Source organism: Egretta garzetta, unplaced genomic scaffold, assembly GCF_000687185.1.
Source record: "Egretta garzetta isolate BGI_Z169 unplaced genomic scaffold, ASM68718v1 scaffold158, whole genome shotgun sequence".
NCBI classification, from domain to species: domain Eukaryota; kingdom Metazoa; phylum Chordata; class Aves; order Pelecaniformes; family Ardeidae; genus Egretta; species Egretta garzetta.
The window spans coordinates 3,154,439-3,168,097 of NW_009260430.1; the positions used below are offsets into that span (position 1 = coordinate 3,154,439).

Sequence of the window (13,659 nt, forward strand, 5' to 3'; positions counted from 1 at the left end):
GGAGCAGGTGAAAAATACAGTTTCCGGACTCTGAACAACTACGTTCTAGTTAGGCAGATACAACGCGTTAGGTTGAGAATTACATTCGCTCCCGCTTCCCTGGGAAAGGACAGTCAGCAAGAAGTGGCAATCCCCTTGCCCTCCGTTTGTCTGGGAGAGCTCCTGACCAGTTCCCTTCTTTCCTCAGCACAAACTCCCCAAGAGTTCAAGCCTCCATCTCCCCGACATCTTTCTTTTCAAGATGTTCCTGCATCCTGCAGCTATGCCATGTAGTCCTTAACTCTTAATCAAAAGCCCTTCTGTTGGACTATAGCTAAGCTGCCTATGTGGAGAACCAGTTATCCATGAAAAAAGCAGAACTGTCAAAGTGGCGATGTTGAACAGAAGGGAGCTAGGTAAATCCTCATGGCCTTCCCAGTACCTCCCTGCCACCATCACACCATTAAGAAAAGGTGGAAGTGACCCCGAAACTCGGTGAGATCCCTGAAGCAGCTCTGCATACATTTCATGCAGGTTTGGTAGAAAGAGAAATTAATTTCATTTTGATATTAACATTTCTGAAAGCCAAACAAAGCCCTGGAAGATATATGCTCCTCTCTGTTCCCTGCTAAAAGACAGACAAAATTGATTTTTTAAACATTCAGCAGAATCTCCTTGCAAAGCTTCCTATATATAACCGCATCACTTCCAAGAGTGAAAAAAACCTTCTCTTTCAAAAAAAAAGCAGAATGTTAAATGAGCCCACACCATGACAAACTTTACACTAAGCAATTCACACTTCAAAAAATGACAGTTTAAAAAAAGTTTAAAATTTTACAAACAACTATAAAAAGTTAAATTTTGTGAACAAGAACCATTGTTTAGAATTTTAAAGTAATTCACCGAACAAAGAATCCATTAATATTTAAGAATTTACTCAACTTTCAAGAGCAAGACAGGATTTTTTGGAAGCCGGATTGATCTTGAAAGAGAAAAGCCACTTTTCCGCCTTCCATTTTAAGTACGCCCTTCTTGTTTTAAACAGGGACTTCAAAAGGGGAACGTGTTTAGAACCCAGGACTCTTCCCTGAAAGAACTGACAACTCCAACACAGTTTGCTTAACTTTCTTTTTTAACTTCTATTAGCCCTAATGACAGTAGCTTGCACATTCAAATTAAAAGTCTTCACTCGGTAAATCTCAGCTACATTTTATATTTTGCCTTTGCTACATTTTTTTGGAGTGTGCTCACCAGGTTCATTTCAAGGTACCAATCATGTCAGATTTTACAGGAAGTAATTTTTGTCAGGTCCCTTGAAAATTCAATATGGTAAAAACAAGTTCAGAATTTCAAAGTGATGTTAGCTTCCAAGCAAACATTTTGCCATTAAAAAACCTCTTACTTTGCATATTCTGTTATTAAAACCAACGCCACTGCAGGAACAAAAATACCAGGAAGGACAAGAACTACCAAAACTAACAATTAGAAAGCTCCCGCAAGAAAATAATATCATATATTTTACTATCAAATTGAATAAATATTAGAATTATGAAATATTTTTAGCAGGAAACAGCAATAGTACATTAGAAAAAAAAAAATCTGTAATTTGTCAGGAATGTGCAAGGTTTATTTTTGGCTCAACCGCCCATGATATAGAATTAAGTGTTCCACTAGATGGAGCAGGATGGTAAAACCATCATGAAGGCCATCCCTCTTGCTGACCCATGAAAAAGTCAATGCCCAGCAACCAGGGATGGTAAGAATTTTAGCTTTCTTCTGTGCATCCAGGGCGGGACAAAATTTTTTCCTCTTCCAAAAAAGGGCAACACAAAACCCCCTTAGTGCTTAACAATATTTACTTCTTCCGTCATAGAAGTTGACTATTAACAAACACTGATCAGAAACAAACAGATGACCAACCACTATCAGAAACAAAACTAGTGTTCTCCATAGCTTTACATTAGAAAGACCAAAATTACAGAATAGTTAAAAGAAAATGAAAATCTTGTAGTATTTTTTATTTTGTAGCAACTGAACTTGCAAAAAGATCTATGCCAAATGATCCAACATTAGTCACCTAATGCAAAAGACATCGCTACACATCAAACAAATTCACACTGGAAACAATGGCAAAACTTCAAAGAGGCTCCTAAAGACCTGGAGCTGTACAAGTCATAGTAAAATTATCTCCCTGGTCTCTTTTCAAACAGAGCTAATTGTTGATTTACCTTTAAGTCTACCTAAACAAACAACAAAAAAGAACCTTACAAATTTTATTTCATCAAATGTTCTCTAAGAGATGCAGTAGTAGACAAACTGTAGCTGTCCACAGTCATGTGGAATGAGAAACCTGCATTTCCTTGACCCTTTTCCAAAAGAAGCAGGGAGTATAAACTAACAAAAACCAGTTTTAACCATTAATATTCCAAATTTAAGCCCTGCAATTCTTGAGCATACGCAACAAAAATACCAGGAATGGTCACAATTATCACAAACATCTTGCCATAAAAAAAAATACTGAACCGTACTATATTGCTGTAAGTGATAAATAACTGCAAACACACAGCAGCCTCTCATGACAATACTAATTATCACAGTGGTATAAATAGCAGAAGAGAATGAATCATTCTCAGATATATGCATGAAGGCACACAAGCAGAATCCTTGGTGACTGATTACAGGCTGCTGCCCATGATCATTGCTGCCATTCTCTTTGTTTTCCGATAAATAAACTGTACTAAAACCAAAAGCTACAAACATGGGCACGTTTCACACCAACGCACTTTCCAACTTACTAAAACTTGCTGCAGTATCTGAAGCTGTCATTTGGAAAGGAACTGGTCTAAGTGGAAGAAGCAGGAAATTTGGTCTTTGAGACAATACCAGTGTCCACTGCAATATGGTGTCAGCCTGTATTAATACCATTTGAAAGCACCTGCAAGGTTTTTGATATACATGTTATTGTCTAACTGAATGCCAGTTTTCCCTACCTCTCTGAACAGCTGATTACCAAGAATTCACTGTGTGGCACACACTCCTTTTCCAAGGTAAGGAAAAGTAAGCACGAGGACCATCCAAAATCACTGTCAGTAACATTCAATAAAAAAATTTGTATATTACAGTCAATATACAGCACAATCAAAACAATACTTACTACTGTGCACAATCAATCAGCTGATATTCATTAGATCTCTCATAACAGGCTTTCACACCTTCGTCTTGCCAAAGTGTTTTTGTATGTTCGTAAAACTCCTGAAAGAGTAAAAATAGCATCAGCAAAATGGATTATATACGAAGAGAATCAGCAAATGGCAACGGATCATTACCACTGTAATAAACGGTAAGTGGTAGCATATTTAACAGAAGACTTTAAATGTTCTTTGAGAACCTGACTACAAGTTCAGTTGGCTTTCTTACTTGTTTTGATTTTAACGTTTTATAACACTTAAAAGAACTGCTTCTTAATCATTTTGATTGAGTCTAACTATATATTGAAAGAAGGGTTAACTTTTCATTAATGACAATTCTGTTGGCGTTTTTAATAATCAATACTATTTGGTAACATTTTTTCTTTAACTCGTGATTCCACTGCATGTTATATTTATTTGGCTGTTGAGATGTCTTTTTTCCTTCAACAGAACACTACTTCTCAGTAATTCTTACATAAAGGTAGCAAATGATGATTAGATTTCACTTGACTTTCCAAGTTAGTGAGGATCTTTGGGGACTACACAGACATCTGTATCTTATTTAACTCTGTATCACTTAAAGTATTTGCAGAATTTATTCTTATACAGTACAAAGGGACATTGAACTGCCGAAGAAATATAGTGATACACAGCTAGATCATGTTTTGATTGTGTCAACCTTAAAAATCATAAGCCAAGATACAAAAGCAGACGCCAAAAACGCAATGCTTCAGTTTTCCTGAACCTGTAACGCAAGTGTAAATAAAACACAGCCAGAAGCCCATTCTTTTTTACATATGAAAGATGCACTTTGGCTCCAACAGGGGCATACAATACGTAATTGTATTTCTGGCCGCCAAGATACAAAAGCAGACGCCAAAAACGCAATGCTTCAGTTTTCCTGAACCTGTAACGCAAGTGTAAATAAAACACAGCCAGAAGCCCATTCTTTTTTACATATGAAAGATGCACTTTGGCTCCAACAGGGGCATACAATACGTAATTGTATTTCTGGCCATCAGTCTAAGAACTTTGAACAGACTTAGAAAGAACAGCAGCAGCCTAGTGACTTAAATACACATACCACTGTGGGCATTACTTTTATCAACAACCATGGACTCTTCTTGGCTCTCCCTCAGAGCTTTTAAAGTGTTTTGGACTAAATACTTTTATTCTGCTTTTAAGCAGCTCAGGTAACTTATTCCAAATCAGGTTTTTTTGCATCCAGGACAGCATATGACCTTTAAAATAGTTGCTGAATATATTCTATTTCTGCCCCAACCCCTTCTCTTTATAGTAGAAATATTTTAAAGAAAAAGAATATATTATTTTAAATAGCCATTACTGCTTCAAGGTTCCTCCATTAACTTAGCTTTGGAATTACTCCCTCTCTTGGGATATCAGTCTCTCGCGTTCCTTTACTGTCAGTGTAGTACAAACAAAGGGGTGACATCCAAATGTGACTTCCAAGGTTCCACTTGAAAACATCTTTTTAAAGAATTCACCTTCCTACCAGAATGTTTAGTAACAACTGAACTGTTCAAGAATGGTAGATGCTTTAAATGGCATCTTAAAGATGCGTAACGGCACCTTAAAGTAAATGTAGTGATGCAGATTTTCAAACCATCCTCTTTTTGGCAGGTATAAGATGCATATGTGATTGTGTGATCATACAATTGCAAATACCAATGATGGAAACAGGCTATCAAATGTAAATTTGATCTTGCTTTTATTGCTATTGAATATTCACTACCTGCACATACACACAAACGATAGTAATGCAACTACACATCTAAAAAACTCTCCATGATAGAAGTTTGTTCTACTTTCTTTTAAAGAGCTTATAAAGTTTATATAGAGTATGAGATGTATCTTTTCGGTTTGTTCCCTGCTTTTAGGAACTGTTCTTGAACAAAAAGACCAGTTAAACTTCTTTTGTAAATAGGTAAGAAGATTTTACTTTATTTTTAGTGTTTGTAGATTGTATGACCATTTGCTGTTAAAGGAAATAAAAGATGAATCAAAATGTTAATTCCAGTCCTCAGTTTTCTTTCTCCCACTGCTGGAATGTTGTTCATTGGATGCTCTCATTTTGAAGGGTTCCAATTTTTTGGCAGTTGGGGGACTGTCAATTACTTTCAGTCTCCAACTGTATCACAGCTTTTTCCAAAGCAAAAAGGAGTAGGAAGAGAAAGTAAAGGAGACAAGGGGAATTATCCTGAATCTCACTGTATTTGAACCAAACCCATTTTGGGGTGGCTTTATATATGTATTTTTAAAACTAACAGTAGTTTAACACAGATCATCTTATGACTCACTCAACTTATTACTACAAAGCTGAGAAATTAAAAAATTGGATCATCAATAGGATTGAGCACTACTTGGCAACAGCTGAAAACATCAGTGTGTTATCAACATTCTTCTGGTACTAAATCCAAAACACAGCACTGTGCTAGCTACTATGAAGAAAATTAGCTCTATCCCAGCCGAAACCAGGACACTGGCCATCAGTCTAAGAACTTTGAACAGACTTAGAAAGAACAGCAGCAGCCTAGTGACTTAAATACACATACCACTGTGGGCATTACTTTTATCAACAACCATGGACTCTTCTTGGCTCTCCCTCAGAGCTTTTAAAGTGTTTTGGACTAAATACTTTTATTCTGCTTTTAAGCAGCTCAGGTAACTTATTCCAAATCAGGTTTTTTTGCATCCAGGACAGCATATGACCTTTAAAATAGTTGCTGAATATATTCTATTTCTGCCCCAACCCCTTCTCTTTATAGTAGAAATATTTTAAAGAAAAAGAATATATTATTTTAAATAGCCATTACTGCTTCAAGGTTCCTCCATTAACTTAGCTTTGGAATTACTCCCTCTCTTGGGATATCAGTCTCTCGCGTTCCTTTACTGTCAGTGTAGTACAAACAAAGGGGTGACATCCAAATGTGACTTCCAAGGTTCCACTTGAAAACATCTTTTTAAAGAATTCACCTTCCTACCAGAATGTTAACTAACACCTGAACTGTTCCAGAATGGTAGATGCTTTAAATGGCATCTTAAAGATGCGTAACGGCACCTTAAAGTAAATGTAGTGATGCAGATTTTCAAACCATCCTCTTTTTGGCAGGTATAAGATGCATATGTGATTGTGTGATCATACAATTGCAAATACCAATGATGGAAACAGGCTATCAAATGTAAATTTGATCTTGCTTTTATTGCTATTGAATATTCACTACCTGCACATACACACAAACGATAGTAATGCAACTACACATCTAAAAAACTCTCCATGATAGAAGTTTGTTCTACTTTCTTTTAAAGAGCTTATAAAGTTTATATAGAGTATGAGATGTATCTTTTCGGTTTGTTCCCTGCTTTTAGGAACTGTTCTTGAACAAAAAGACCAGTTAAACTTCTTTTGTAAATAGGTAAGAAGATTTTACTTTATTTTTAGTGTTTGTAGATTGTATGACCATTTGCTGTTAAAGGAAATAAAAGATGAATCAAAATGTTAATTCCAGTCCTCAGTTTTCTTTCTCCCACTGCTGGAATGTTGTTCATTGGATGCTCTCATTTTGAAGGGTTCCAATTTTTTGGCAGTTGGGGGACTGTCAATTACTTTCAGTCTCCAACTGTATCACAGCTTTTTCCAAAGCAAAAAGGAGTAGGAAGAGAAAGTAAAGGAGACAAGGGGAATTATCCTGAATCTCACTGTATTTGAACCAAACCCATTTTGGGGTGGCTTTATATATGTATTTTTAAAACTAACAGTAGTTTAACACAGATCATCTTATGACTCACTCAACTTATTACTACAAAGCTGAGAAATTAAAAAATTGGATCATCAATAGGATGGGTTTTTTGCTGAAACAGCAGCTGATTCAAATGGACGCACACCATTTACATTTCCCATCTAATCAAGATAACTTACACCAGACTTCAGAGAGTTAATTAACTATTTGGCAGAGATATGGTTCTAAAATAGACATTTACTTCAAACTGGAGTCAGCATCTGCCAAGCCAATTATCTGCAAACATACCCCAAAATACTCGCTTCATCCTGCATTACAGTAAGTAAACAAATAACTAGGCAAAGATAAGTTTACAGAAAATGCAATAAAACATAAAGATTCTTCATCACCTACAAATGTACATATAGAGTGAAAAGAGGCAGTGCAGCGGAAAAAAAGTCAGAGCACAGTAAAACTCTGCCACAGAAATGAGACACAAGTCCTTCCTCACTACTGTTTCTCAATACAGCTATGATATTCTGGTAGAGAAATGATATAAAGCAATTATTTTAAGCAACTTATGAACGCCATCATACCTTGTGGAGAAACATTTGGAGTAGTTTCTGCAAAAATGTGACTCTTAAAATGGGATGAAAAGTAAATCCAGTTCCTGGCCCTAGTGTAAACACATTGATAATAAAAAGCCCAGGATTTAGTTTAACAGAACAGTTCGATATTGTTCAGAAGAGTCCTCCCTGTGTTTTAAGGGCAGTTCTTAACTTCTAATAAAATATGTGGATAATGATCAATGTTTGTGCCTTGTTAGGCCAAATTAGCAATAAAAAACACTGCCTGTATGCCTGTCCTGCTAATCTGAACTATAACCAACAATACTTACGCAATCTTTTCAATTTGGTTATTAACTGTCCATGTGGGATGGAAAAGGAATTTAAGCCCACATTCTTTGAACTTTTTATTCGCATTTCAAAATCAGGATCTAAAACAAGTAATGAGTAATAGGTTATTATACTAAGACACAGTGGGCTTTTTGGGGGTGGGTTTTCCTTTTTGTTGCTTGTTTCTGTTTTGTTTTTAAAACTGAACTACATGACCTGTGATAGTCAAACATGAAGGCCTTTTATTAGACCACATCAAATAGATCTTCACACATTTTGGGATTAATGCTGACCCAGCTTACACAACTGTAAACCAGGAAGGTGTTCCCCAAAGGTTGGAACCAGGCTTACAGAGTTCCACTCTCGCTTTACTACAAGCCTACTTGTACAAGTGACTGATTTTGGAATCAAGACATAGTAGCTAGTTGCAAAAAATCAGATTCTCCCTCCTCCCCAATACACCTACACTAACCACAATTCTAAAATAATATTTAAGAAAAAGAATTACATAAGAAATCCTCAGCATCCCATTTGAGTCACAGAATGTATCCTGGGGCTACTCTCAGGCAAGGGAAGTAAAACCACAAGATTTGTATGTATTTAGGTAAAACAGGGGCTTAAGAGGCCACTAGAAAAATCAAGTTAGTAACAGGCTTGCCTTTTTTTTTTTTTTTTTTTTTTTTTTTTTTTTTTTAAGTTAAATAGGTCTAATTTGTATGAGATCTCTAAAAATAATGAGTTAGGAAACAAATTAACCAAAAGTAGCAGGCAAATTTCCTGAAAAGAAATAGCCAGAAAACTAGTCCTTACATGTCTGGTTCTTGTTTCCGTAACACTGATTCATTTGCTGGCACATTCTAATATAACAGACTCTACAGCAGCATCAACACAGGTTTCTCTTGCACTACATAATGGAAGTCCTGACAAAACAGCTAAAATAAACAAATAATACTACATAACAATTTGGTTTGAGATGACATTCCACAACAAACAGAATTTAAATGTTAGGTTCCAAACGATCCATAGTATTTGCAAAGTAGGGTCACATTATTCATTCTTGCCTTATGTATACTTAACACTGAAAAAAATAGTCAAGTTATGTCATTTTCCATCAAAAAAAAAATGCTGCACTTACACAATACACACCCAAGATCCTGTTTAAACTACAGCTGGAGCTGTGTAAAGCACCGAAAGTCAACATGAGTGATGACAACATGGCATCACCAAGGAAGGCGAGAAGCAAAGTCTTCCTAAGAATTATGTCAAGATTGTAGCATTTATTTACCACCAGACCAAACTTTACACTTTTCAAAGCGCTAACAATAACCCTAAAGAGGGAGAAACCCTTGTGTAGAACACTTAGGGAAAACAATGCCAACGCAACACAAATCTGAAGAGAACAAACAGGGCTTGACTTTGCAGGTGTTCAGGCTAGGCAGGAGCATGGTTCGAATTCCAGGCCCAATCCCTAACTAACGGGCTACACTTCTGTGAAACGATAAAAAAAAACTGTGAGAAAATCCACTGTCTGGGTAAACCTTCCCTGGTCGTACTTCGATAACTGAAGTATCAAGGACCGTGACTTACTGATGGCGAGGAAGCCTCCTGTCTCCTCATAAAACTGCGGTACTTAAAGCATTAATACCGAAACACATTTCTTTTCACGTAAGCATGACTTTTTATTTATTAGACAACACATTCTCCACCTGCTGAAGTTTCCCAATAAGCGATTTGTAAATCACTTGTGTTCACTTACAGAAATCTAAGCAGACGTCTGGAGAAAAAAACCCATCAGCTGAAATAATCATGTAAAAGAGATGGTTGGAAAACAGTACTTTGTTCCAGAAAGATCTTACTGACACAATTCTGGATTAGAAAAGGGGCAATGCAGAGTCTAATCAAATTAAAAACCTACTTGCATTAGAAAATTTCAGCAAACTGAATAAATGGCAGCAGGTAAACAGTGGGGTTATTACAAGTCAAACCAGAGAAAGTGTTAAAGAACTTGGAGGTTGTGTGTTTTGGTTGTTAAAAAAAATAATCCTCAAGAGACGAACTCCAGGCCTGGGAAAAAAAATAAAGGACCCAAGAGCAGCTTTTGAGAGGCATTCTAAAAGGATAAAATATTAGTAGAAAATGAAAAACTGGACATACTGTCTACAAGGTTTTGTTCCCTTCAGATAGATAAATACTCCAGAGACTTTTAAAAAATGTTTATGAAGCAATGTTTTATAGGCATTAGGATGTTGGCAGGGAAACACATTGGCACAGTTCTTGCCACTATGACACCGTGTTCACAGGAACCTTAACATGGACGTGCAACATTACCTTTTCATTGTAAAATATAATATAGGGTGGATTTGTCATTAGAACAGCTTATTTACTAATTCCAGCAAAAGTCAATGCCATTGAAAAAAACCCCTTACCTACTAAAAGGTGCGTACAACCGTTACACAATGATACGATGAAAACTGGGATTCAATTCCTAGGCAAAGTTCACTGTCCCATGGAGTTGCACATTTCATAATAAGAGTTTTAAATAGGTCATCCACTTACAAACCTAATGATTAAAGGTCAAACCAAATCAGCTTCTAACTGTAAAATTGTATCTTGGAGGACATTTGCTTCCCAACATGTTCAGCTTTTAAAAATAACATTGACCATCGGTTTCAAACCCCTTTCAAAATCTACTTTGCAAGGTGGGGGCACATGAACTTTACTTTCATGACTCGGGCAGTTCTGCTGCATTCCACTACTGAACCGCATTAGAACAAGACAAGGTCACAGGACGGCAGGGCAGCTTGGTGCATCCCAAGACAAACTGCACAAGTTGATTTTCTCCTTCCAGGATAGCTAAACACATGACAAAATTGATTTATTTTTTATTGCTCATATCTGAAATCAAGTGATTACTACTGACTGTTAAGGCCACTCAGAGAAGGAAACTGATGGCATCTTGTCATTCTCCCTGTGTTTGGGCAGGGATACCAGAATGTGTTAAATTTGTCAAATCAGACAGTTTAATAAGCCACTTACTTGAATAGGGAAACATCTGCATTCCTAATGGTGTGAACAAGTGTTAATTATTGCTTGCTATTTTAGGGAAAATATGCCGATGATATCACAAAGGAAACGCATACCTACAAATAGTTGAAGATATTCTCCCGTTACTGGCACATGTCCAGAGCTGAATACAAAACTCTTTGGGAGAGGCCAGAGTATGCAGCACTTCCCATAACTGAGTCAGAAACATGTTCAGCAAGGATTCAGTCTCATTACCAATAGTTTTTCGTGCTTAGAAAAGAGAAATGATGCTGGACTATTTTGGGTTTCTGCTTACAGTATCTTCGTATTTCTAGTAGCACACATTAAACTGGATGTGGCTGCAGGGAATGGACGACGGGAAGGGAATTTTATTTAAGAAACTCCTGTGAAGTCTGAACTGTCATTTTTTCCCCTTTGTTAAGAGTTTCAAAACACCACAGTATTTGAGAAATGTGCCAACACACAATTCCACATCCATAATCTACAAAGTGCCTTTAGTTAAGAGTCCTTACTAGCATATCATGCTATTTCTCTCTCATTTCTACTTTCACAAGATGTTTAATCACCACATAAGCTCAATCTGTTGATACTGGAAAACTGCTCAGATTTAATTCTTTCTCACAACTCCTATTTAAAGCATATCATACTCATTAGGGATGAAGAACTCACTTTTGATGAAAGCACCAAGATGGAAATTGGCAGATGTGGACCCTACTCCCCATTTCAAGATTCCTCTGCAATTTTAAACCAAGTAATCAATGTTCCTCTGCTTTTCTGGAGTATACTCATACACAGAAAGAAGGCAATTCATTAATGGATTAATCCTACTGATACCATAAGAGGCTCACAAAGAAGTCTTCTATACCATTCCAGCTCTCTCTTGGGGCAGTAGAGAGTGGCAATAGAGGCATTGCGACCATCAGCTGTTTTTGTAGACCCCCTAGCTAAGAAGGAAGGTTTAAGAAAAACTTCAGAAATTTCCCCTGAGCCTTAAATTAGGGTTTGGAAAATATCTTTCATGCTATGTCATTTAGTTGCTTTTTGTGTAATGAATATTTAATGAACTTAAAACAAATATTCAAATCAAATGACCTTATTACCCTACGCAGTGCTAAGAACAAACACAATTTCAAATAATGGATTGAACCCGGGACCACACTGCAACTTTGTTGCCCTCTTTCAGGTTGGAAACAAAAAGCTTATTTTTGCCAGAAACTTCCACCAACAGAAAAGGGTAAAAGATAAAATAGTTCCTCCTCATTTGAAATTCAGACAAATCCCAAGGACAGATCACAAATCATCTTACAGTCTTTCTGAAGCAGCAGAATCTGTATCCATAGAAGTATTCATGGACTCACAGTAACAGTCTACACGAGGAAATCAAGTTCACATACACTTACAATAGATTAATTAAAAGTTCTGTTTATTTGCTGGGACTTTTTTTTTTTTTTTAAGAGTAAAAAGCTACCCAGTTTGCTAGGAGCTTAAGAAATCTTTAATTTTACTGGAACACTGAAGAAATGTCATGTACTCTCCAAAGGCAAGCTGAAAACCTTGACAACCTGCTGGTTCCCTGAACAGCAGGACTCTGCCAGAAGAGATGCTTGCATTTGGAAAACACGATACCCTTAACAGCCTCTGTCAGCCACGAGCACAACAGGTCTGTGGCAGGATCAAAACTCGGAGTCACACACGCAGCAAATACACAAGTAAATACCTGTTCATCCACACACCTTCATTCCCACTGAGCTCTCGCCAACTTCCATTCGAGTTTGACAAGGGAAAAGGCCTGTGCTTGTGGATCTCTGAAGATTTGGGACCTGACATGTTTTTTAAATTCCATCGTAACTTCATAAGCTAAAGGCACACTCCCTGTTGCTCTGTTCGGTGTAAAAGTCTCTCTGTTGGGAAGTCACAGATGACGGCACGTGAAAAGCTAACTTTGCCATACTACAATATATTGTATTTGGTACTGGAATCATGAAAACCAACTTTAAATTTAGCACTGAGGGACACGTGTAAGAAGAGCCAAGAGCATTCCACATAATCAAAATGTAAAATCAATCACAGTATTTTTCACTTTTTTCTTTTTAGCTATTTCCATGCTCATCCCAAGCTCACCCTTTACTCATCTGACATGATGTAAATTAAATTAAAATTCCAAACTCATTATTTGTTAGAAGCATGTTTACCATCACATTTCCAAGCCTTTGTACGTTACAGAATTTTGATGCCCAAAGGCACATTTTGTTGTACACCCAAAAAGCATGTCCGCAGGGCAATCTGCACATTTACATGATGCTTGGTCTTAATATACACTCTCATGGAAACCCTTCTCAAGGCATTGCAATACCAGGCAGGCTCACAGGTAAAATTTCACTTCATCTATGCGTACACCATTTTGTGATAGTCTCTTACTGTGATTAAAACCAGAAAATGCTTAAGAATTTCTGTATTAAATTTATGCCTATTTCCTGTTTAATTCAGCTGACAGCTCCTCTATTTCAACAGAAATTGAATTAATCTGTTCTTGTTCTTTAAGACTGCTCTGAGGAAAACACAGAACATATATCAAGAGAAATTAAGTCATGATTTCTTAAAATGAATTTCTAAACGCGAACTTAATGAACCTATAAATATGGTATGGTGGGAATTTACTGGATAAAAATACAAGTGTAGAACAGAGCATTGGCGTTTACTTCAAATGCTAATCAAATAAATTAATAATAAAGCAAAATACAAGATTTTTTTTGTACTATAAAAATGACTGCACTACAGAAGAGATGTGCAGGTAATGCCATTGTCTAACGCTCT

General features: G+C 36.7%; 1 protein-coding gene across 2 annotated transcripts in view; it reads right to left on the reverse strand.

Annotated features, from left to right (window-relative positions):
- Positions 1 to 13,659, reverse strand: part of GNAS (GNAS complex locus) — a 61,046-nt gene that overhangs the window by 37,786 nt on the left and 9,601 nt on the right. For both annotated transcript variants that reach the window (XR_004842634.1, XM_035899266.1), the window contains exon 3: positions 3,134 to 3,231. Coding sequence is in view for 1 of the 2 variants with exons in the window: in XM_035899266.1 (XP_035755159.1) it covers positions 3,134 to 3,231 (98 nt within the window). In the remaining variant the exon portion in view is untranslated. The remainder of the gene's footprint in view (positions 1 to 3,133; positions 3,232 to 13,659) is intronic.